At 39.4% G+C, this 27,164-nt stretch overlaps 1 protein-coding gene across 1 annotated transcript; it reads right to left on the bottom strand.

Annotated features, from left to right (window-relative positions):
- Nucleotides 1-697: 697 nt before the first annotated feature.
- Nucleotides 698-25,230, bottom strand: syndig1l (synapse differentiation inducing 1-like). Its single transcript, XM_054618993.1, has 3 exons — nt 24,718-25,230; nt 7,261-7,398; nt 698-856 (listed from the first exon to the last, which is right to left on the bottom strand). Exons 1-3 carry the CDS (start codon nt 25,228-25,230, stop codon nt 698-700), a joined length of 810 nt encoding a protein of 269 aa, XP_054474968.1.
- Nucleotides 25,231-27,164: the final 1,934 nt, after the last annotated feature.

Genomic DNA, 27,164 nt, shown 5'->3' on the forward strand with positions numbered 1-27,164 from the left:
GATTTCAAGAAAACGTAGGCGTGGTCATCTACTGTGAGTCAGGTAGCCCAGGGACAAATGGCAGCCTTTGTGTTTTTGAGTTGATGAGAGCAGCTCACGGTCTATTTAAGACAGTCCTGGGTGGCAAACTGAGATGACAGGAGATCCACAGAGAGGCTCCATTTTTAACTGCTGCTCAAATGGCGATGACAAAGAGTTGGATTAAAAGTGATGTGCGTTGATTTCTAACCCTCCGTAACCTCTGCTCTTTAATAATTACTTAAATGAGCGGCGTTATTGTCTCAGTCTTTCCTCCTCAGTGGGGTCTTGGAAGTTAAAAACTAGCCAAAAGAGGATGGGACCAATAGGGGTTAAAGTCAATGGGATGCAAACTGGACTCCAACATGGAATACATCCATCACTCAAGACCTCTTCCTGTCTCAACAAACAAACAAAAAAAACCTTTCTCCATTCCCAATTCCCCCCTCTTCTCACCCTCCAGCTTGACCTCTCTCCAGTCAGTGTGGCTAATCTTGGCTGACGGAGGGCCTGTAGGGAGAGAGAAGCTGGAGAGAAACGAAAGGCGGAAGGGAAAGACTGTACATCCCCCCCAAAAAAAAAACTTTTCCTCGAAGTCTGCCGGAGCAATGCCGTTCCCTTGAGGCGTTTCTTCTCTTCCTGGACTCCCCGGAGGTGTGATGGAGGGAAGGTGGGGCTGCTATATGTGTCCTGGTTTAGAAAGGTAGGCGATGAGAGCTACCACCACCCCCACATACACACCAGTGCCTATAGTGATGGAGAGGGCGGCGAGGAACAAAGCACGTCTGGAGGCGATGTTGGCCATTGGGAAGTCACCTTTGTTCACTGCCTTGGTGGTCTGGGGAAGGAGGAAATGCAAGAGAAGGAAGAAAGTCAGAAACAGTTTAGATGGACCTCAAGAGAAAGGGGTGACCTATTTTTTTTTTTAAAAGAACCATAATTACAGAAGCTGTCTATTATTTTGTGGCTGTGTGAGGAAAACATGCAACTGGAGGAGGGTGGGCCCATCGACCGAGCCACTCAACACAACCGAGGAGAGCTCATCATGCATGGCGGGACTAAAAAATGGCAATTAGTGTGAAAATGTCAAGTACTGGAGGTTATGGTTGTATCGGCTGCTGGCTCAGAATCATAACTGACATCTGAGAAAAGCAGATTTATCGTAATTTCTCATTAAAGGGAGAGAAAAAACTGACAAAGAACAGCAGAGAATCAACTATAAAAAATCTTTCATAGTCAGGTGAAAGATAAACGTTTTAATGCCTTTTGACACAGGTCATTAAAAGGTGGGTTCTGCTTGTTGTGCTCTTTAGCATTAGAGTTTTTCCACTTATTTTTCCAGATAACAACCCCCATTAGCATGAGCCACTTACCAAGAATATTTAAGGTTACAGTTCATTTTTACAACCCACTATAGGCGCATATAATTTCTATATTGCAAATTTCCCCGCTGCGGGACTAATAAAGGATTATCTTATCTTATCTTATATAGATCTTCTGTGTGGGTTGTTGTATTAACCATTACGCTTATGATAAAACAACTGAAATCTTTTAGTGCAGAGTCGGCTGATGGTTCTCTCTGAGTTCATCACTACTAGTGTCCCCTTTAACATTATATGTAAACTATTGCCAAAGCTATTGATTACAGCATGCTTTTTAGTGCATTTTAGCGCACGTGAGTCTCTCCATTGTGCCCCACTGGCTAACTCATGGCCATCCAGACCAACGCCGGTGTCACGGAAGAACAGCCCCCACCCTATTGATCCCCTCCAAGTTAACACTGTTAGCACCGTTAGCTGCGAGCTAGCAGCTTAGCCGTCTCCATTTTTAGGGCCGTGTGGCGGCTATAGATACGCTCTGAGTTTTCGAATCTAGCAACTTTTAAATCATTTCATACTTCATAACTTAAAGGTGCCCTGTCGAGTGTTTCTTGTAAACAGTATTTCTAATATGTATTACTATTAAGACTGTTCAATAAAGCATCAAATCCCTGTTAATGAGTGAGAAACGTAACTGAGCAGACCTTTATCAGCTAGATAGGACACATCAGCTATGTAAGTGATGCTTAAAGGGTTCTTGCTGCTTCTATTATTACATACTGGATGTGAGTCCTCTGCTTGAAAATACAACAATCAATAGTGGTTTCTCTTGAATATCCTGCCCATTGTTGATGTATTTACACGGCTGCTTGTTCTGAGTATCTTCTAGCTGTGTTATTCGAATGAACTTGCTCGCCAGGGGGCAAATGGAAAGAAGAGAGTCGCTGTTTTTATTTGTTCCATCTCCTCTGTCTTCCCCTGGACTCATTTCTGTTCCGTTTTACTCCAAATCACATACTATTCTATATCTTTTTTTTCCTAGTAGATGAGATTCAGTGGTGCCAATGCACAACTATAATTTATTGTACCTATAAAACATAACATAGGCAACACTAATGAGCTGAATGTTTGCCAGAGCACTTTGAAACGTAGCGTGTAAGTATGCAAAATGACCTTCATTACTAATGATAACGGAGCTGAAGTGAGGAAGCAGACATCAGACCTCCAACTCGGAAACATTGTAATTTCTTACAAAAAAAATATCTGCTCCATTCATTTTGGAAATGGAGCTTGAAATAAAAGACAAGGTTATGTTTTGTTGTTCACGGCTGAGGTTAAGCGGGATTGTGACGGCTAGTTGGATGCAGTCAGCTGTCGTGTTTTGTCACTGGCAGTGGTGATAAATAGAAAAAACAAGTCAAAGCAAGGCTCTACTCAAACCACAATTTGATTTAGCTCACAAGCTCTCAGACTTTGGATAGTAGTGGCTCAAAATGAGGTTTCTTTGCATGATGCGTAACCTTGCTCATCATCACAGAATGAGGACTTTGGATCCGAGCCACTGCTTTTCCTCATTGAGCCGAGCCAGCTGGTTCAGGTATCTGACCCTGTTGCTCCTTTTTATTTTTAGCTGTGCTCTGCATGGCTAACTGAGGGGAGAGCCTGAGGTAAATAGAGAGACTAACAGTCAGTGAGTCTTTCAGTATTCGGTAACAAACAGCTCAAACACAGGCTAAATGTCAAACTTTTTCTGTTTTCAATTTCTATAAAGATGTTTTAATATTTAATATTTACGGACATCTCTTCCTCTGATAATTGTACCTAGAATTATTGTAAAAAATACTGTATTATTCATAGCCTCTGCCCATTGGCACTGCAGTCATGCAGTGACACGCCCCAGACAGCAAACCAACTCCCATCTGGATCTGCTTTTCTAGCATTTTAATTCAGAATGACAGATGCAAATTACAACTGACACAGTGTGATGTGGCCCGGGTTTTAATTTAAGAATAATAAGACAGAGATGGCATATTTCCCTGCAAAATCCTGTAAAGCAAAACAAATGCAGAAAGGACAGACATCTCTCTCACTGTGGTATGGCTACTTACTCATTTCAAGTGTTTTTTGTTAGTTGTAGTAGAATGAGATCTTTATTGTTACGTTGCATGTCACAAAAAAGAACGCAGTTAGAAAATAGTGTCTTGTTTACGCTGTCAAACTGCCTAGATTGGCAGCTCTGGCACGGACTCAGCTGTCTGAATCTTTTTTTTTTTTCGCACTGTGCTATAGGCACGATACCCAATCCTCATGAAAGCAGCCAACTTTGCATTTCACAGCGTCTATAAGCGCAGCAGTTTATCAACGGAATAATAAATAAATAATAAATGTTAAAAAGCTACATTTTCCATTTTCAGTGGCTGCTACGTCTTGAAAACCACTACACATGGGGTCTTTCCTCCTGTGCACCAAATGTTTCATTAGTGCCAAGAAGGTTTTCGAAGACAATGCCTAATAGTCTCAAGACAAAGACAGCCAAATGAGAGCCGGAGAGGAAGACTCTTTAGACAAAAAGCCTCGAAAGGTCAGGAAGCAAATCTCGACAAAGGACAAAGCCTTTAGCTTCCATTTCAGTGCGGTAATTATTGAAACAAAAGCCCAGTTAGGGGGGCCTTATGGGAAATTAGGTTGCAGTTTGCTTTCAGACGTTGTATTACGACCCCACAGCAAGGTCTTTAGTAAGAGAGAATCCTAAACAGAGTAACAGTGGACAGTTTAAGTGTCCGCACAGTTGAAGGGCAAATTATATATATGAAATTTCTCCACTGGTAGCATTTATTAATCAATTGCAAAGAAAATCTTTTTCTCCACCTAACACAAATACTTAAATAACAGCATGTTGTTGCTCTTGAAACTTTCAATATAATGATGCTATAATGTGGACGACACAGATAGAGCGTTGAAAGTGTGTGTGCTTATTCTCTCTCCTTTATCAGCATCAGCTTTGTATAATGTACCGTATATACAGTATGCCATTGTGGGGATTTTTCCCTTTAAATACCCTCGAGAGGAAAATGGTTAGAAGCATTAACGCTTTATCTCCACAACCTTGACAAAATGATTGAAATGTGGTGTCATAGAATAGCAGATAACATCTCAGACTTAGCCGCACGGAGACTCGCAGTGCGACGCGCTCTCGGAAGTCAATTCAGCACCCTTCAACAGGTTCCAAATAAACAAAACACAAAGCCTCAAATGTCTTTCTCTCTCTCTACCTCTGTCTGCGTCTGTCTTTCCACCTCCGTCGCACAGACCCGCATGCAAATACATTAACTATTTCAAAATGATAAGCTCATCAATTTTCATCCATTATGTCTTATTAAAATCGAGAAATAAAAAAAATCACTGCAGCTCCTCTTCTCTGCACTCTCCAGCACAGATGTCTCGGAGCTGAGAGAAAAAAAAATTCATCAACATCTCTAAACAAAACACTCACCCTATTAGTGGCAATAATTGGAACTCTATTCTGCCTCCTAATCAAATGCTTTAAGCTAATTCCCCCCCCCAGATATTCCCGTTATTTTAGTCATTATCAGTTGTTTGTGTGTGTGTGGGCGGTAAATGCTGCATCCTAAAAACGGTAAAGCACATTTTGCCGTAAAAATTAAAGATCTGTGGCAAATGGGATATGAGCATATTCAAAGCAGCATATGAATGCAGGTCTATTTTGTATGCAGACGCCCTCAATCAACTTCTTCTCCTTGGGAGGCAATGCAGCGTCTCCTTCTGTTTCACCAGGTCTGACCTTCCATTTAGACAAAAACACTATTGATCTGCCGTCCACAGACTCTATTACAGTCGCTAAGCTGTTTGTTTGTAAATGCCCTTCGGAGCAAGTGGCTAAGCTGATGCGTTATCAATTCTAAACTTTTCGTCTCGTCTCAATCAGCCGCCCTTGTCTGATCCCATAATGCATCTGCATTCACTGCCCTATGAAAGCAGAGAGTAGTGAAGATAAAAAAACAGAAAAGTTGGGATTGAAGAAGTTAGAAGTTTTTAGGCTAGTTAGCCGAAACTGTGCAGAAAAGGTGTTGTACCTTAATTCTATATCATTGTGACGTGATCCAGATATTTCACTTTGATTTTCTTTCCGACTCTCTTCTCTCAGTACAGATGGTGCAGAGTTCACAAGTTTTTCTATTAAAAACGTACATTATCCTTGCCCTAAATCCTGCAGAATTAATTAATTTAGTTTGGGGGGACGGGGGGGCTCTCCCGGAACAATTGAATGAAACGAAGACTACTGAAGTGGGTTATTGAGCTATAAAATAAGGCGATTCCGGACTCCCACTATATCTTTTTCCTGACAGCTCTTCTGGATGCCACCTTCTTAAGGAGGGGAGATTGGCAGGAAAGCCATCCATCCCTAAACACAGCCATCACTTCCCCATAATTACCCAGGAAGAATCAAATTAGCTCCTGACAAGATAATTCACTGACTGCCTTCATCTGCCTAGGACTACTCGCCCCCGCCCCGCGGATAAGTCTGCTAAATACTCAAGCTTTTGATAAGAATGTATAGTCAAAGGCAGGACAATTTACTAAAAACGTTCTCTGTCTTTAGTGTGTGCACATTGTGTGTTTACATGTGCCTTTAAATACGTGTGTGATGGCTGGCTGTTGTTGGTGCACATAAAAGAAAAGGAATTGATTAGCGACAAGACAAGTACAAAACCCTCTGCTCTTTGTTTGACTGACACCTCATCATCGGAGTTGTTGCTCACATAACTGAAAAGAAGGAGGAAGTCCGGTTGGCTTCCATTAAGACAACTATTATGTGCAGATTGTCAATGTCAGCTTCAAAATGAACAGTGTTGCCTTGTCATACCGTGACAGGTCGCACTCTAAAATCACACTGGCTTGTTCTCTTAGGTAATAACTGCTGTCTCTAAAGTTCATAATAATGTGGCATTATCTCTCTGTCAAAGTAAACCTCTCTGGCAAGACATAATTGTGTGTCAATGAAGGTATTTAACATCAAAGCTCTGGATAAGATCTGATATCTTAACCATAAAGACATCAACATTTGGTTTAATGCCTTTACAGTTATCATTCAAAACAGTATATTTTTGAACAAGAAAGCCAGAAAGATGGACAGTTTAAAAGTTTCCTGGGGAAAATCCCCCAAATAAAATGTTGTGAAGTACTTTAAACCCTTTTAGTGTGTTTCTTTACACTCCTTCCCACAAATACTTCTGCTTAAACGACAGCGCAAGCAATGATGTTGAATGCTTCTGAGTGCTCATCACCTTTAAAACGTCGGCACACCTGTAATTGCGTTCGTGTTGAATCCTCTTGAAAGTGCCCCTAGTTCAAAGGCTCTCTATCTTCTTAGTATTCTTTCCACCTCCTCTTTTTGGGAGTTTGCAAATAGATGCTTGAAAGTGATTCATGTGCTCTTCCGAAAGGTGGCTTTCAGCCTGTTTACAGAGCATGAAGCAGCCATTACAGATTGGCCTTGAGTTATTGATGGCTTGCCCAGTAAAAATGAGGCCTTGCGTTGGCAGTAAGAGTCCTTTTTTTTTTTTTTTTTATGTGTGATAGGCCTTCATCTTTTTGGTGATGAGTCATAGAGCTGAGTATGTGCATGTCTACAAATTCCTGAGGATGTGTGTGTGTGTGTGTGTGTGTGTGTGTGTGTGTGTGTGTGTGTGTGTGTGTGTGTGTGTGTGTGTGTGTGTGTGTGTGTGTGTGTGTGTGTGTGTGTGTGTGTGTGTGTGTGTTTGTGGGAGGATGCACATGCTTTATGTTAGACCTCGACAAACAGATGCAGTATCATTCAGCAGCATTTCGGGGTGTCTGTATTGTATGCATGTGTTCGTGTGTGTGTGTGTGTGTGTGTGTGTGTGTGTCTGTCTGTCCTCACCCCCTGTGAGAAGTAAAATGCTGCGATCCCCAAAGGCCAGAAGCAGCAGAGCATGGAGAAGATGGCCAGGCCCAGGTGGTCTCGCGGAGGGACCACTATGAAGTTGTCCTCGCTCTCGCTGTCGCTGGAGCAGTCCGTCTGCAGAGAACAACTCAGGTCAAAAACACACATCTGTTTTTTGCCCTAAACATGAACAAATGTCCCAATTCATGACAGATGATATAGCAGTGAAAGAACAGGCGTGTCTCTTACACAGAAGCAGTTTGACATTTTGGGGAATTGAAGAGACCACCGATGCCTCACTCATGACTACACGGTAGATATAACACTACAGCTAGCAGCCGCTTAGCTTAACTTGGTTTACCATAAAGACTGAAAAAATCTAACCTTGCTCTGTTCAAAGGCAAGAAAATATGCCCATCAGCTCATTTAAAGCTCACTAATTAAAGGGATAGTTCATCCCAACATCAATTAAACATGTTTTTCACCTTGCCTGTAGTGTTATTTTATGTATCTATATTGTTTTGAGTTGCCTAGTTTTGGAGATATTGGCTGTAGAGATATCTGACTTCTCTCCAATATAATGGGACTATATGGCGCTCGGCTTGTGTTGCTCAAAGCGCCAAAAGAAATGTTCTTTCGACCAAAGTTCCTACATGAAACTGTTCACGACAAAGCCTGTTGATTATTTTGAGTAACTGGGTCATGATTCCTGGACAGAATCTTGCATGATTCTTCTTCCTGAATCTTCTGTTGAGTTTTCAAATGTATTTTTTGTGGCGCTTTAGCAACACAACTCAAGTGCCATATAGTCCAATTATATTTGATAGGAAGGCCGACATTTCTGTGGCAGAAATGTCTAAGACAAGGCAACTCAAACAAGAACAGTCTAGACTGAAATATGTTTTTTGTTGTATTTTTGTGTTTTGGGGGTGAACATGTACTTTGAAATTATATTCATATGTGGATGGATTAGTCCTTAAAAAAGTGTAAAAATGGCAACCTCACAGCCAGTCTGGCTGCTTTCCCCTGTTTCCAGTCAGATAACTGGCTACTGGCAGAAGCTTCATAATATTAGCATACAAACAGTGGTCTCCATTTTCTCATCAAGCTCTTGGCAAGAAAATTAAAAGGCGTACTTTCAAATATCAAACTATTAATTTACAGTAAACCCTTCAAAATGAATTGCAACTTCAGAAAAAGCCCCCATTCTATGTACATAGTTTGGTAGTTTCTGTTCTTCCTTCATGTCATATCTTGTATTTTAATATTTGCAGCGGCCCTTTGGGTGAATCAGAATCAGTTAACAAAAGTTGTAGCACCCTCTGTCAACACGGTCACTGCATCCATTTCCTGTGAAACTTTGAAAAGGTCTGTACATTGGTCAATTTGATGTGCAGACAGACAATTGGCCTGAGGCAGATTTCCCTTTTAAAAGATGAGAGGAAAAGTTTTCCTTTATCTGTGTACAGGTAGAGGTGATTTGAGTCGAAATAATCTGCATTCACTGAAAATGAAAAAAACCATTTTGTGTAATGGGAAACAAAACAGAGGCGAGTCACTGCATGCCGGATCATTTCATTCCCCGTAATGTCACAGCTCATATTCATGGACTTTTTGTGACGGCCCATTACTTTCTCATTAGTTTTGAGATATGCAGATTCTTACATTTTGGCATCCAAACAACAGATGGCATTAAAAAAAAAAGAAAAAAACTACTGTGGATACGGTTGAAGGTACACTTCATTTCAAATGTGAAATAGTTATGAATCAAACACACCTCCTCCCTAAAGCTTTATGAAACTATTTCACGCTCCACGCAACGTTCCTCACATGAAACTGAAATGCCTTCAGCATAAGAGATTAGACACTCGTACATCTACGTACTATATCGGGGGTTCTCAGTCGTGAACCCCGGCAGAAAAGATCAGGGTGTATTACAAATTTCAAAGTTTGTTTTTCATGACTACATTTGGCCAAACAACCTTAAACATTCATATAAAGTGTATTTTCCCACCCACAACAAAGGCAAGGCTAATGGAGAGATTTCTTTTCCGAGGTGCCTGTAATGAAAAGACATCTCATATTGAGGCCGCGGTTTCTATACAAGCCATTAAGCTGCATCCTTCACACATCATCCTGTTTGAAGGATGATCCACCATGAGGCTGGAACATGATAAATAAATGAAAGAAATCAAGGCTAACAATACACTGTTGTGTCACAGGAAATGAGTTCAATATGAAAGCTGAATATTTCAATCAGACGGTGGAAAATTTGGCAAAAACATGGGACATTATCAAAAGTCCAATCATCATATTCAGGATAAAGACAAAAGGAAATGCTCTCCATTCATTTTCATTGAGCAATCTGTTTTGTCAGTGGGTTTATTCCTCTTAATCCCTTCAGGTGTTTTTGTGCTTGTTGTTTACCTAACGAGTTTGGATTTCAAACACGAAGATGACAGTTTATCCCCTCAACCATATATTGATATCTTACCAAGATAGAAGCCAAGCATTTTGAGTCATCTAGCAAAGCTGCAGCCTGCCCCTGTTGTGTGCTGGCCTCGGGCCTGGACTGGGATTGCCCACGTAAATGTTGGATAGAGTTGTTGTTTTTGTCTCGTCCAGGTGTTGTTGCTCCAAAAAACAGTTTGCCTGGCACTGGGCTTGTGTCTCCCTTTTACTAATTATTTTTTAGACTTTTCTGAGTTAAATGAATGCTAGAAAATCTACTTTCTGTCACTGGTAACACATTTTAAACACACTAACAATATAAGCATACTCTTATAATTTGCATAATCTGCTTTGCTTACAGTTATGAGCACAAAGTCATTTATAATAACTTTAATTTTGGGATGAAGTATTATTATTATTCATAATGGAAGCTTTAAGAAAAGTAAAACTATATTATATATAATACATTATATAGCATTATTATATAGTAACATTATAAAGTGCTATTTTGATTATTGTAATAAAGCATAATGAATATTTATCAATACTAGTATAGTTACACATTGCTTTAAGCAGATTAAAGAGCATTACAATTGTGCTTATAATGCTTTATTGACATTGGCATCATATAAAGTTTTACTAAATAAGTTATTGTTTTTACTGTTAGTTTTTTGGGAGTTATGTAATCATTAAAGAAGTGAAGGGAAACAAAGGGCAGTAAGGCTTGCTGGATTTTGAGTATTACTTTTATCTTGTTAAATTTAAAACTACAGCCAATTTAATACAAAGGTTCATTTTTTGAGGCTGAATAATTTGAATTAACAAGGGCAATACTTTGAAAAACATGTAATTCTATTGTGTACAGTGGGATTTTTATTTCAGTAAGCAAGAGTGCAGTGTAATGGTGTTTGTATTAAAAGTGAAATTACTCTGGGTGAGAGTTTTGGGAATTAATTTGCTTTGAGGGGGCAAAACATTTTCAATTAGTTTTAATAACATGTGGCCCTTATAGTCATGTTGCCTGATTGATAGCGGGGATTAGTGGGTGGGTGGTTTAAATGTGTGGGGGGCCTGCCCGCTAATGTTAGGGAAAACACACACACACACACACACAAACACACGCTCTCTAGTTTAATCCAAAAATAGGCGTCCCAGAGGACAAAACAAGCATAATAAACTCCAAAAGTGACTGTGCAAGCAAAAACCTTCTAATCCGTCTCTGCAGCCTCAGACAATACAACTCTGTGTTGTCAAGCTGTGGAGCTTATGAATCTGTTAAAAGCTGTGAACACAGACCCCTTCAGAGATGATCGATATATTTTCATTCACTTCATAATTCAATGCGGAGGGGAAAAAAAGAAAAAAAAAAAGGTCATAATACACGAGCATAATGCAGCCCACATTCTGCATAATGTCATTGTGCATTCATGGCCTTAAGCAAGCGATGTAGTGCAATCTCTGCAGAGCGAGCCCTGCCCTGCTCTGTGCCTCAGAGCTCACTGACAATATCTGTGCAGCCTTCTGGCTGTTTGGAGAGTGAAACCATACATCATCTAGGGATGCTAGCTGTTTAGTTAGCTCAGGCTATCGGGGAACAGGGAGAGGGAGAAGCAGAGGAAGTGAGTCATGCGAGTGAACAATGAGGTCTGCCGGAGACAGAGCTGCATGTACATCACAGGAAGCTACATGCAGGCCTGTCTGGATGGACAGGAAGGTCATAAATCATGAAACTTTTCAAAAGGTTGCAGGGCATCCAAAGCAGAATGAAAACAGGCCACCAATCCCTCTGCAAAGCTGTCTCGTGGAACATTAAGTACGTTTGTATGCTGTTTGTAGCTTCTTCCCCATGGCCGTCACTCTCATGAACAGTTAATCATTCATCCTCTGTAGGGTACAAATCCAGGTGCAAAACCCCGGTAACTTTAAATTGAAATTGTTTATATATTTATTCAAGCAGCCTTGCACTCTGCATATTTGCACTTTTATCTATACTTCATTGTCGTTTTTTGTGTTTTTATGTTCATATATATATATATATACTTTTGCATTTTATATTTCCGTGTACAAAATAGTTAATGTTTATCCTTTTTTCCTCTTGGACCTCCTTGATTTGTTGTTTATTTGTCTGTTTCTGTGTCAAATTCCATGTATGCATATATATGCAACCAGTAGTCACAGGTCAGACCGACAGGCTTTGGATTCACCAAGAAGCTGTTTGATTTAAAGTACACCAATTTCCTACCTGACTGATAATGAGCATGTGTGTGTGCGTTGTTTGACAGTCGGTCTCCACATACCCGAATATCCTAATGACTATGCATGCCGGTGCTGCTCGGATATGTCTTGTGGGGCGCAAACCCTGTCAACATGTGGCAACAGGCTGACAGGTAATGAAGAACTAATGGATGGTTTCACCACTCAGCCATGACAGCATAACCAAGAGGAGGGCTCATATTATTTATTTGTTGTCAAATTGCCTCCACAACATACAGGAAATGTGCCCCTGTCCACTTTTTTTTTTTTTTACCCTCTGCTCTCCCTTCTCCTAGGAGATTTGTCTTTGTGCCTTTATTCTTTTGTCCGGATGTCAAGTGAATGTGTTGCACCTTACCTCCTGTATGCAGGGCAGGTAATCATATGAAGATGGCGTGAGGTCGAACATGAATTTTAATGTTTTATGGGATTTAGCCACTCCACTGTGTATATAGTTAACAGCATGTCACATATATTTGGTTTTCTTTTTATTTGTGATACAATATGAATTCAAACTAAACACACCAAGAGTGTTCATAATTTACTCATGACAGGGAAATAGATAAATAAATATCGTGATTGTGCACATAATGTGACTGCAAATAGACCCAGTTACTCCGGCTGGAGCACTGCAAAAGCACTGTTATACTGCATTTACTACCAAATATCTAGGCTATTTTAGTCAAAGAAGCCTGTTGACATTTTTTTCTGTACCATTTTAAATAAAAAAAAGAATTAAGATATCTTAAAATGTAACTTTATGTGAATGTTTTTGATTGGCTCTTGAAAGCAGATCTTTGTTGTGAGAGCTGACTCCTTAAATTAGATGCCACAGGCCTCCATTGGGAAAAACATGAATATATAATTTCCCCTTGCCATGCTATGCATAACAACACGGTCAGTGAGTTGATAACAAATGTACAATTAAAAAAAAATCTATCTTGTCTCAATGTATGAGAGGAAAAAAGCAAACTGCAAACCACAAACACAAATTACTGAGCACACTGAATAAAGCACCAACAGAAATTAATATTGTCTTTTCAACCATTTCACGAAGCAAAAACCAGCCGTTGAGATTACCTAAATGAATTGCTTTACTGTGCAGCCACACAAAGGTAGAGGTCTGGATGCTGAAAGAAACTACGTCACTTCCAAAGGGGAATTCAATTACTTGGCTGAATGCATAAGCAAAGTTAATGAGCGAACGCCATTAAAGATGCAATACGGCACAAAAAATGACATTTTCAGCACATTTACAATCCTGATGGAGGAGAAGTATTCACTCTGAAATCACAAAAACTAAGCCCAATGTCATCTCATGGCTGCAACAGTGTCCTATGTCCATTAGAAAAACATGCCATTTAGAAAGGGAGCAGGCACACATCATTAGGATATGTTCCCCTTTAATGGTCCCCCTCTCATTTAATGATATTTCTACAAAAGATGGTGCATGTTCGCTTTGCATAAGTGTCATCTGCAGGTCATCCGGCCTCCCTGTCTGTCATGACGCAGTTCTAGCCAAGACCATATTCGGTCGCCCCCTTTGCATCCTAATTTAGCATCAGTGCAACATACACTCTGTACCCGCCATCCACATGGTTAGGTTAAGTTATTCCGGGGTAGGAGCCCAACCCCAAGTCGTGACTAGGATTTTGTCTTAAAGTGGCCCTATTATGCTTTTCCACTTTTTCCCTCTTCTTTAGTCTGTTATATATGTAAAAGGTCCGTAGAGTGTAAAACCTGAAGTCCACGTCTAAAAGGAGTTACCCTCCCCCTCAGAAGCTCCTGAGCAGCCTGAAACAGCTCCATTGAATTCTCTCCTTCACTTCCGCAACTTTATGAGGTCACAATGTTACAGAAGTGACGTAAAACTCCTTCCAGCTAGTTTGGCCCTCAAACAACAAAAGAGAGAGACGGAGTTGAAGCTCCGGAGGAAGAGTTTTTTGAAATGTGAAACGTTGACCAATCACAACAGAGTGGGCTAGCTGACCAATCAGAGCAGACCTTGCTTTCTGGAGGGAGGAGCAAGCGCTGCAACGGAGAATTTCAGGGAGAGGGTGAGAAGAGGTGCTGCAGGACAGCCAGGATGATAAAAACAAGGAGAATTATGAGCATTAACGCATGTAAACATGTTGTAACTGTAACTTCAGATAAAAATATGCATAATATGCATAATAATAGCATAATACGGCCACTTTAAGGGTTTGTAAATTATCAGGCATAGTGGTTGAGTCTTACCAAAGAGGGGACAACTGGTAAAAAGGAATACAAGCTTTACCGCCTGGTTAATAAGAACCCTGTGATTTACACAGTGCCTGGACTAAGCAGCCTTTTGAGGCCCACCACACTCAGGAACCTCAGAGGGACACTCAGTCACGGAGTGTGTGTGATCACAATGATAAAAGCCTCGCCATGATGCAGTCCTCTCAAAACATGTACTACAGACGTCGGGGGAGATGTGCTACCTGCTGTGAATTAATGAACAGAATATTTGTTATTTCTCTCTCTCTCCGTTGCCCTGTGGCCTCTTGTTGACAGGTGTGCAATTTAGGATGGTGTAATGAGGCTACAACAAGGGAACACTCATCATGTTTGGTATTCCCATCGTGCTCTGTAAACAAGTTGAAATGCACAAGCAAAACTGCGTTGTGATGAAAATCAGGGATTAAATCTGACGAAAATAACAAGTCGTTCTTGTCCTATGAAACCGGAATGCCTCTTGTATATTCCATGTTTATTTAGATACAGTTGATCGGGCACACTTGTGGCCTATAAGGGTTTAAGATGGGGTTTATCTGGCCTTGGATCTTTTTCACATGTCCCTGCCCACCTCGATCTACCCTCATTTACTATCATTTCTCTACTGTTTATCTCTTATAGAAGAATACAATTCCCCAGAAACAAAATGAAAAAAGCTTAAAAAACATTTGTTGTAGATCAAAAGAAGGGTTAAGCTCTTATAAGCTGTAGTTCACACTCAACACATAAATAGTTTGCAAGCAGGAGGACAATATGTACAAATGGAAGAATCTCACACATAACCCAAAAGCTGCAGATGGGACTGGATTTAACAATCTAAATATTAGCTTTAAGACTGTATTTCCACACAACAAACACCAGATCCAAAGATTTCCGCTACACTAGAGGCTAAAACCTTCCTATATGACGAGATAAATGTCACTCTGACTGAGATCAAAGCATTGGAGTGAAGCAGCTAGCATCTATAATTTATATGGCAATCGATTAGCCTGTGCAAAAAGCCATTTAATAGGCTGTATTACATATTCACACCCAATGAGAAGGTGACCTGCTTGAGTAATGTAAAGAGTGGCGATAAGGCTGAAAAAAACATGTATTGCAACAGCTGACTGATTGTACATACATCAAAAAAAAAGCGTCATCTCCACTTAGTTTCTTTTTTCAAAATCAAAATCAAAATCCAACAGACTTTACATGACTGGCCCCTCAAACTGCTGGGATATATAACAAGTAATCATCCACGAAAGGGCTGATATTACTGAAAACTCGTTGCATTACAGAAGCCTTTCTCTCATTATTTACTTTTTAATACTCTGAGCTGCTGTTCAGGCGAGGATTAAGGAAGCACCAGTGAAGTTTGGCAGAGAGACAAAGCTGTGCTACTTTGGTTTTCATTTTCAGGAACTTCATTCAAAACCAAGAATAAAGATTTTTTATATTCAACTGTTACAAACACATTCATTCATTCATTTTTTTTTTCTTTAACTGAACAGCCCAGTTATTCACAGCAGCCCTTTTAGCTTTCATTTGTACAATACAAATTTAAAACATATGCTTCTTAAACATTACTGATGTAAATAAGAAAACGAAGAAAGGAGCCAGGGTTTGAACTCCTCTATTTAACTATTTCTGTTATTATAATTATGTTTTGGAGTATGTTTAGAAGAGGGGTGAAATATGCTCAGACTGTGTTTAATGCATTAGAAACACTTCATTACTGGATACCCTAATGACTGCTACAGATGCAGGTGTTTACTTGATTTAGTTATGTGAACAGGTGTGACAATGGATATATTAATAGTGGAATGGTGCCCAGATTTTTGTGCTGCTAACTCTCACTCAATCTTGGAAGGGTATAGACAGGAGATAACTAATCAACCTGCACCAATCACTACAATTGTGACACAAATCACCCTCACCGGTTTCCCACCTGGGAACATTGCCAACTATGGTCCATGGTTAAAGAACTAACGCCGCCATTTAATCCAAAGTCTCTGCATTGGTGGGCGAGAGGCAACACCATTTTGGTGCATGTACTGAATTAAGTGAACTCAATTGCCTATCATTGGTTGAATTTGGTCCTTATACTGTCAGATACTCTTGTGCACCTTTTATTATGGATCATATCATAAAGGATTTTTCAAAACTGTGAAAACTCATGTTTTCTTTGAGATTGACCATTCAAGGTCTAAGGGAGGGAGTAATCGTTGATGGTCATCAAATGGCATGAAAGATATATGCAGCATGAGCTTTCATCATTTCCATCTACACAGTGCCGACAGCATATCAAGTGTAACTAATCAATGTTGAAGCAAACAGCATCTTATGTTTTCTGAAAAATGTTCAATCTTAAGGGCAGAAAGGAGTCAGGGTTTGAATCTATCTAGCTTTCTTTTTTAATTAGTTGAACCGTGAGATTCGACTAGTAGGCTATGTGAAAAGAAAGAGAGACATTTTAAGGATTTTATTTGACTTTTGTCTCTTATCTTGCACCAGGCGAAAATGGAAACGTAGAGAATCATATTTATTTTTGTCTGGAATTTTCATCAAGGCTGCTCCTTTGAACTTGGATTTTTGAAAGAGTTTAAAATGCCTGACTGGATGGTTGACTATTCAGCTGATATAACGGTATGAAATAAAACAACAAAAAGTATGTGTGAAATGTTTAGATTCTATATGGTGATTACTTTGATTAGATTTCTTAAATCAGTTTTAATTACGCAGGTGAAACTGTGATTTATGGGATCTGGAAATAACATCGGACCCAATCTTCTTGGTACGTTTAGAAGTAATTCAGCAATAATCTTACATTCTCTGACATGTAAAATTTTGTTTGCTTTCTGGAGTCATAATGTGCAAGTTTATGATTTCTGGAGCTCAGAGACAAGCACCTAACTACGGGATGAATATCCTCAGTCAGCTTGGTGAGAAAGCTTTAAAATCCAATGGACAGACTCGCCTACCGCTGAATTGAAATGATCCAAGAGATCGGTTTGTCATTCACTACTAAATGAGAAATGGGATATCTCTGAAAGATTATATGACACAGGCTCATATTGGGTGCTGGACCCTTCAGGAAAGGAACAATGTGTGTGCACTGAACTGCAGCATGACTACGTTGTAGAAATAATGAAGGCCAAAGCTCCTGTCCCCTCAGATTTAGTGAGAATGAATGACCCTTCTAATCAAACCTGGTCATTTAAAATGCTGCACAGGTGAGGCAGAGGGCAGTTAGAGATATATTTCTTTTAAAACTAATCGATGTATTTGTTTTCACATCCAAGCTCATGAAGCATTGGCACTACAATGCCTGTGCCCAAAAAAAAAAAGAAGGTTCAATCAGAAAAGCTAAGCAAGTGCCATTTTTATTGAAATGTTGCAGAGTGGCACGACTACCACATGTTCAAATTATTATGTGAATATGAAATGGAATGATGAAATGCAAATTTCATGCACTGGAGATGGTGTAACAGATGGCAGACAAATAGAAACGGCGAGTCTTATCCCCAGCTCAAGTGCTATTTCTTATGCAGGTGAAAATACATGTTTCAGTTTTTAATGGACCGAATACATGACTTCTTGATCAAAGCGTTAGTCCTCGTATTTATTCTGCTACAGCCATGACATGTATTTCCATTCATTAGTTACCTCTAAATACAATAGTTTAAATCAGGGGTATTCAATTAAAATTCAGCAAAGGCCTAGTTAGAGACAATTTCCATATGCAAAGGTCCGGAACATCACAATAATGTCTAACATGCACTATTATTTAGTGCCATGTATATTAAAGTAGCCTAGTATTATCAACGTCTGTATGTAGTCAACAACTGACTGTTAAATCAAATAAATATTGTTTAATTGAATAACATCTCAACAATATTCATTGTCAGCTTTCAAATTGAACTGGATGAATTATAAATATTCTAATAATAAATAAATGTTCTTCTCTCATTTCAAGTAAAATAAGGGCTGAATTAAAAAATAAAATACACAACAGAAAGCTTTTGAAAAATGTACCTCTTAAAAGAAAGTACTTTGTTTTAGAAAAAAAGATTTACCTGGATTGTCCTTGCCCTGCAGCTTTCAATTCATTTAATTCCGATGTGAAGTGATATAAATAAAAAAAGCCACATTATTATTTCTTCCCATCTACTGAAAGGAGATATGTTTTTGTAGGGACTACATATCTGTGGTTATTGATACCACTTGTTTCAGCTCTATTCTCTTCTCTGTTTACAGCATTGTTAGACAGTGAATTAACGTATTAGGATTCTGATAATATTGGGCTCTTAGGTTTATTTTTCTGTGCCTTCATTTTGAATTTGAGTGGGTACGTTTGCTCAAAGGAGTTGTGCTTTGTCTCGTAGTGGCGCTTCACATTGCCTCTTTTAATACACAGTCTCTGAACATATGAGACATTCTCGTTTTGAACTGACCATGGGAAGAATGAACATATAAGAATCTGTCCAATCCATGGCTCATAAACTCCATTAAGCTCCCCAATCTGTGTCTAGCAGCATTATTCACAGGGATGAGTGGTTTAAACTGATGACTTGTTAAAACCGTCTTAGCTCTCTGGAACTATACTCTCCTACTTCTGCTGTTAGCTGTACTGACTTTGCCAGTTGAGTCCAGATATAGAATATAAAATATCTGCTGCCTGACACAACTCACAGACCCACAGGTCTACACCCACGAGCCTCTGGGCTTATTATGGTTTAGCAAGAAGCAACAGCATGCTTTCTCACTTCAGCTAGAAGTTTGTCAACTCCCAATGTCAGATAAATCTTAAAACCAGCATTGTTTGGTCATTTGCAAAAAGAGCTTTGTCACACTTGACACTTTTAACAACAAGACCTGAGTTCTTACACCTCCTACTCTCCATGATCACTTGTATAGCAATACACACAATTTAGTTGTCATTGACATTTTTCTGATTCTACAGCCGGACAATCTGTCCATTGCTCACAAATTGCACCTGTTAACTGTCAGTAATTACGACATTTCGGCACTGACATTGATCGAATTATTGTTTCATGCTTGAGATATAAATACAGGTTTGCTTCTTTTGTGTCTTCTGCTGTGTTGGCATTCATTTTTTTTTGGACACGATCTCACGGACAGAGGGGGGTCCACTTGGCAGACCCCCAGTGCTCATTGTACACTTGTTAAGGCTGGAGCTGATAAAAGGAGACGGATGAGGTTGTCTGGGTTTTCCTGCACAGAGGCCTCAACATTGGACAGAATTAGCTCTGTGTTAGTCTTGTTGGCCTCTGAAAGCAAAATTCTCTCGGCTTTAATCTTCTTCTCGCAGGGCAGGGTGCACGACTGCGACCTCGCAACTGAGAGCGATCCAGCGCCTTGCTTGAGGGCGCTTCAGCAGGGCCACTGCTTATCATCACGGGCGCTCTGTTTATTAGACGTTCTGCTTACTAACTGCACTGCTGTTTTCCAATATTCCGCTCAAACAGAATAAATGCAAGTTCATGAAAAAGAAGGAAAAGAAAGTGGTTTTACTTGAGGATACAACAACATGTCTCTTACTGTATGATTTTTAAAGTAATAAAGGGAATTGTTATGCGGAGAAGTAAGGCAAGAAATGGTTCTTGACAAAGGGAATACATTTTGTATAAACACTTTCAGTAAATCTTACAGAGGATTGATAATTGGATGTTTTTGGTGTTTGCATAAAAGATTTGCCCCTTGCAGCTAGAACCGAACTGCAAAGTGAGAACGTGGGGGTTTAAATCATGGGAGGATTGCAAATTTCTCAAGAAATACCATAAAAATCTCCCATTTGTTTCTTTAAATGCACTTTCAAGTTTGAAAACAAAGACGTGTTTAAATCTCCTTGATGAAATTGGTCTACTCTACTGATCCCCCCCCCGGAGGCTTTATTTAATGTGCTTTGATAATTGGATAATTTATGCTGTGTTTAATGAATCCATTTAAAAATAAAATGCTTTACTACACTGCAGTAGTTTCACCTTTTTAATTTTGTTTTTTGTGATGATTTCTAAAAACAGCAGGCGTTTAATATCTGCAAGTTACAGGGAAAGCAGAACGAGCACATCTTGTACCGCCTGTAATGACCTTTAATGAATTGGTGAGGATTTAAAGCTGATTATTTTACACAGTTTTTAGCATTGTGTAAAACACCCGGTAAGCAGTGGCAGTGCTCCGTAGCAGTCCGTATCTCTTAGACTCTTCTGATACTTCCTGAGGCCAAGTCTTCCTCCAATTCTTAGCGTGGCTGACAATAATAACTCTTATTACCGTAATACTTCTAATATAGCAGGTTGCATGTTGAGCTGTGTATATGCTGCTGTATGGAACTATGAGGGATGTGTTTTTTTTGTTTGCTGTAGGAAAAGTTTGCTAATCTCAACGAAAGCTAGATCAGGTAAATCAGGCATCTGGCATTGCCACTATTTTAATCTCGTCTAGTTAAAAAGTGCTGACGAAAACTTTTCAGATAATGTGTGTTATGCATTTGAAATGTCTGTATCACTACACATTGCAGGATTATGATGATTGATGATTGGACCCAAACTCCTTTCGTGCTGAACACTTTTGAGCTGAATTAGGCAAAAGCCATCACACCCAACAGATTCCTTAATTAAATCAATATGACTCACTAAGGATGAGCTGCATATGAAGAAAAAACAGTCAAGATAGAGGAGGATTTAAAAAACTTTGTAAGCATGTGGTCGGCATGTGGAGTATGAAACAAGAAGCAGCGGTTAAATTCCTGAAAGATGTCCCCGTAGGTCAGCTACATTTTGTGACAAATTTCACACAGTTTATTTAAAAGTTTACCTTTGTCAAAAATCATTTTTGTGTGGCAGTTTATACTTCAGCTGAGGAGAAACCCAGCACATGCATGAGCACTGTGGAAGGATATAATGAACAGCAACACCTTTTAAAGATGTACCGTTACTGCTATTATTCCTTTAATAGTAGCAAATGTTGCCTTCTCATGTCATTGCTCTCGAGCTGTCAGTGCCTTATAATGTGGTACAAAGCCACTTGCTGTCAGACTGCACCCTTAATAAAAAAAATAAAAACATGAGAAATCCTGCTGTGCAACAACCATTTTTTCCTGAAAAAGAGAGATTCCTAAAAATCTTCTTTCCACTGATATAGACACCTGAAACCGCTGTGTATCTACGAAGTACTGAACAGTTTAGATTATACTAGAAAATTCCCTGGATATAAAGGCATCATGTTCCATCCTTTTGTCACAATCTTTCAGACGAAAGCCTCCACTACTTAAATCTTTTTTCTTCTTCGTGCCTCCCTCATGACGAGGAAAAGAGATTGGATTCTTTCTCAGCTCAGTTGTGCTTCAGAGTTTTAAAGTGAAGGTTTTTAGGAGGTAAATTCAGTATTCTGCACTCAGTTATCTGAAACACTACAATCGTGAATGTACACTGGGATATGTTAATAGTTGGAATAGTACAACTCAATTATCCCACTCTCACAAAAGCAAATGAACACCCATATTAAACTTTTACCAACAGATGTAAATTAAATCAAGTCAAACTGTTCATAACCTGAGAAGCAATAATTAATCACACAATGCAGAAAAAGTCCATGTGAACTTTGTCACTTAAAAAAAGTTTGAAAAAACAGTCGAAAACTTCAAAACAGTTTGAAGTGCTTTGTATCATTTCATACAGATTTTTCAATCTCACCCTTTAATTCATAACGAATAGATTTGGGAAATGAAATAACCCAATGGAGAAGTGAACTGATTTTGAGCTGTAGATTGTGATTTTACTCCCTAAACTATCTTCCAATTATTGTTTCTTGCTGAAATGTACCTCGGGAGTCATAATTGTCTAATTTGGTACTTTTGAACTTTTTTTCAACACAGACTTGTCCCTTTTTTTCTTTTTTTTATCAGAGAAACATATTGTATAATGCAGTTTTGAATATTTTCATGATTTAACTAGGAAAAATTCATGCCCATCCAAGGTGTAAAAGTATCCGAAATGTTACGTAAGTCACATAACCTATTCTAAATTGGCCTTTTATGTTACGGCACCAAGGACTCCCTAAATAGCTCTTTTCAAATTTGTAACTCTACTATAATTTAAGTAACAGTCCGGATTAATTGAAGCATTTAGAGACTGTTCGGACTAAAACAATGCATCAAAATAGGGTAATTCAACTGTCACCTGATGTCCTTAAATTAAAAGTATGAAGACTAAAATTCTGAATGAAGCGGGTGGAGTGTACCTTTTATGATGCTGTGGAGCAATGTTTTAACAAATGTTCGTTTTTTGCATCATCATCGTTTATGCAACACAATACACATTCCTGATGCGAATGTCAAACTGTTCTGCTGAACACTTAGTGTCAATAATGTGCAAAGCAAAGGCAGCGAAGAACAACACTGCAAACTACAGTTGCAAACGTGTTAATATTGCACAAATTTAAATAGTCCAGAAAAAATCTTTATCTTTATTAATGCATCCACTATGTTTGTTAGAGCTCCAGGGTACAATCAATGCATTTGTTAACATAACCTTTGTTTGTTTACAAGAAAACTCCACGGGGCACCTTTAGGCTTATTCATATTATTGTCAAACAAACCCACAAAATGATAAATTGGCTCTCAATATGTTAGGTGCATCTTGTGGTGTCAAAGGTCTACTGCTGGGAGGCTACATAATAAGTCCCACTGTGTATTTTCCTCTTTGCATCCTGACACTGCAGCTGAAAGTACTGATGATGTTTTTTTGTGCATATTAATTTGTGAACAGGAAGAGTGTGGAAGTGTAGGAACAAAAAACAGTGTGCACTTAACCTTTGAACGGCTAAGAATAGCCTCCAGTTGGTGCATTATTGTATTAAACATTATTGTTATTGTGTCCACCTACGTTTACTAGTGAGAGAGAGCAACAGAAGAAGCTTTATCCCACCAGAAAATGCATTTATTCAGTATTTTAAAAATGTATTTAGGCTATTTGTTCTTTGGCATCTGCAAAACAATGTATTTCTTTCTCTAAGTGAAGTTAGTGAAGAACCATGTTTTCTTTTCTTTATTCATGCTGTGAAATGCACTGTCTCTCTGCAGAGCCCCGCCGAGCTATATGTACCCATGTCACGTTGCATTTCAGCAGCTAGATGTTTATCACAGCAGTCCATGTTAATTCTAGCAGACTCGCGGTTGTGTGCTAGCGGGTTCATTAGGTCTTGCAGGACACTGGTTGTACCAAAAACCCTATTTCAGCCAGTCCAATCCCCTAAATCCTTTAGAGTGCTTTGTGCTATTGGCCACGCCAGTTGAGGGTGAAAACTACTGTAATGCTGTTGTACTTTAGCAACTAATATCCCTGGGTGAGGCCAGCATTGGGTGATTTATTATTATCTGACGTGGAATTTTACTAGAGTTGGGAATTGAGGCCAAGGTCAGTGGATCAAATGGGATTTGTGGTTAGTAAAATGTCAATCTGATCCAGGCGTTGAGCCCAATCATGTGATGATACAAATGTGCAAATACCGCAGGGACACAAGCACGCTCGCTCTGTCTCTCATTTAACACAAATACAATACAGATGTCCGAGCCAGTTCTAGATGGATACATCGGCCTGATATGGGCCTTTCATTAAAAAACGCCAAGATCACACAATTTTCTCCCTGACCCTTGCAGAAATGTACCTCACTTGCCATCAAGTATCTTACTAAGCTAAAATGACATTCTGTGTGGATCTCTTTGGGAGATTGTTTAGCATACTTTAAAGTTTATACACTGCTTTGGATGGTTGTGCAAGCATAAAAGTTAAAGTTGCCCTATTATGCTTTTCCCGTTTTCCCTCTTCTTTATTGTGTTATATATTTCTTTTTACATGTAAAAGGTCAGTCGAGTGTAAAATCTGAAGTCCACTCCTAAAAGGAGTTACCCTCCCCCTCAGAAGCTCCTGAGCTCCTGAAACGGCTCCATTGAATTCTCTCTTTCACTTCTGTAACTTTATGAGGTCACAATGTTACGGAAGTGACGTAAAACTCCTTCCGGCTAGTTTGGCCCTCAAACAACAAAAGAGAGATTGAGTTGAAGCTCCTGAGGAAGAGTTTTTTTGAAATGTGAAACGTTGACCAATCACAACAGAGCGGGCTTGCTGACCAATCAGGGCAGACTTTGCTTTCTGGAGGGAGGAGCAAGCGCTACAACGGATCGTTTTGGAAAGAGGGTGAGAAGAGGTGCTGCAGGACAGCCAGGATGAGAAAAACAAGGAGGATTATGAGCATTAACACATGTAAACATGTTGTAACTGTAACTTGGGATAAAAATATGCACCCGGAAAATAGCATAATAGGGTCTGTTTAAGGTTAAATGCTGCATACTTTACTTTTATTTAAATATTTTAATTTTAAATGACCTAATTTGACAATGAATATCACAAAACAGTTTTCACTGCTTTATTTGTTCTGGCCAAATAGCTGGCTTCTCTCATTATCCCACCCATGCATTTCCTCTCTTACCTCGTACTCCACGTACTCCTCCTCCTCAACCTCGTAGGAAACGGTTTGGATCTTGACGTGTTCGCCGTCCTCCAGCAGCTTCGCCTGGGGATCCTCGGTGGCGGGCGTGTCCGCCCCTGCTGTGTTGGACGCCTCCTTAGCTTTCTTCTCTGTGAATGTGGTCTCGCAGCACTCGCTTTTGTATTCCTTGGCTTTGATGCTGCCACTGTCCTCCTTGTACAGGATGAAGTTGGGCCTGTAGAACGCCTCTACCGCCAGGTGCAGCGAGGTGGCATCCAAAAGCTGCTGGGTTTTTATCTTCCCGTTGGTATTGTAACTACCTCCACTCACTACGTTGCCGTTATTCACCTTTCCTCCTCCTCCTCCTCCTCCTCCTCCCTCTCCTCCTCCAGCAAAGTAATTAATAATGTTTTCCTGGTACTGGTTATTAGGGAAGTCGCCCCCATAACCGTTGACCACGTGCTTACTGTTTTTGTCCAACAACGGGTTCTGGAGCTCGCTGAGATTCTCCATAGCAACCGGGGTCAAAGGGCAAGCGGGTGGAGTTTCTCAGTGACGTTTGCTCTTGCAAGGAGGCGGGAAATTGGCTGGTAAAAGAAGACAGGATGTGGTCCTCAATGGCGTGCCTTGATGTCAGCAAAGATGTTAATGGCATTCAGCATTCAGCACTCAGAGATCTAGAGAGGACACAGACAGGGGGAGATTTCTTTTTTAGATTCCATATTCTAAAACATGAAAGGATGATTTCGTTTGACATCTAGCAGCAGGTAACAGTTTGCCAGACACTTGCTCGCATTAGATCAAAGTTCAGCTGTCGTTCCCTCGGCAGCAACAACTTTTACAGCATCCCGCCTGTCAAGAGCTGCACCCTGCAGAGGATTCAATTAAGTTTAATTTGCTTTCTCACTCAAGACACATAAAGTCTCTCTCACACACACACACACACACACACACACACACACATACCCATACTGTACCGAGGTGGCAGCAGCAATACATCAAAGTGTTACCATCTACTACAATATAATTAGATTATTATTGCTCATTAGGTGTCATCAGCCTGGCTCTCTGATAGGGATCAGTTGCGTTCTCCTACTCCTAAACTTTGTGAACATATGATAGAAGTTGAAAAAAGGTTGAAAATTAGCATCAACATCAGAGTTGGCATGGCTTAAAAATATATTATTTGTGTATTTGTAATATGACCCTCTTTTGTATGTATCTAATGGCCATAAATATTTGAATCTTATAAGCAACTGAACAATTAATTAAAGATTTGGCACTTGATCATTTACTTGAAATTGACTATTGAGATTTTCAAAGAGGGAAATTTAGACCACACAAGTTCATATAAATGTTTTTTGAAATAAAAAGATTTCAGTGCTATTAATGTTATCATTAAGCATTCAGTGTTCATGGGAACATAATAATTGTTTTTTCCATCTTTTAGGCAATTATTACACCTGAAAGAATGAATGATTGGTGATGATGTTTCCGACTCCCACGGTTGTACTAAGATCTACTCTGATGTCAGATTTGTTGTTATAAACTCATTAAGTTTGCTTTATTGTTTACCAAAGTAAAGATTGACCAGAAGTACACATTTTGCCACAGAAGTAGTGATTCATCATCGGTTCCTGATAGACTTGCCATCTTTATGGTCATTATGCTTAGCAACATTTCCCCTTTCTAAAATAATATACGCAAAAAAGGTATTTCTTTTTTCTTCTCTTTGTTTGCCAAAAAAAGTCATAAATTATCTCAAATTGCCCATAAATGTAAACCAAAAAAGGAAAACAATACAAATAGACGGTGGCAGTCTTTAGTAGTTGCATAAATAAGCCCCCATTGATCAATCTCCTTGGTGTTTGTAAGACAGAGGACACCCTTTGGTGCTCAGTCCAAGGACTTGCTCACTGATTCATAGGCTTAGATCAGCTCTACATTTAAATATCACAAGAATAAAAACCAAATGATAAACTTTATTTACCTCCCAGCTTTTTACAAGTTGCTAAAAATAACCCAGAGTTCTCTGCTTCTCAGCTATCACCCTTAACCTTAGTCTGATTAATCTGCGTTGAAAAATAGAAATGTTCAAAGCAGATTATTTCTTGGGGTTCTGACCCCAATCGTGCATATCTGGTTTACTGCATTGTAAGAGAAGGTATTTCCAATCGAAGACGACAAGATTACACATAATGCCGAATAGCATTGTGGTGATGGGCTATGGATAATAGCTTGTTGGTGCACAGGTTAATCACTTGTACATTAATCATCTTGTGGACGATTCATTTTTTTCCCTTCCTCCTTTCGTTTGGTCAGGAACCTCTGCTGATTCATATCCACAAACAAAATATAAATATCTTTATTTTTAGGAACCTTTAAATTCTGTGTCATACATTTATTTAAAAAGCACAGATATCCAGTGTACTGTACATGGCTTTCCA

This window comes from Anoplopoma fimbria, chromosome 18 (genome assembly GCF_027596085.1).
Source record: "Anoplopoma fimbria isolate UVic2021 breed Golden Eagle Sablefish chromosome 18, Afim_UVic_2022, whole genome shotgun sequence".
NCBI lineage: Eukaryota > Metazoa > Chordata > Actinopteri > Perciformes > Anoplopomatidae > Anoplopoma > Anoplopoma fimbria.

Excerpts from the sequence above, each read along its gene's own strand:
- syndig1l (XM_054618993.1), bottom strand. The coding sequence starts at position 25,230 with ATGGAGAATCTCAGCGAGCTCCAGAACCCGTTGTTGGACAAAAACAGT. Across the intron at positions 7,399-24,717 it reads AGGAGTACGTGGAGTACGAG|ACGGACTGCTCCAGCGACAG; the intron begins GTAAGAGAGGAA and ends TGTTCTCTGCAG. Across the intron at positions 857-7,260 it reads CATTTTACTTCTCACAGGGG|ACCACCAAGGCAGTGAACAA; the intron begins GTGAGGACAGAC and ends CTCCTTCCCCAG.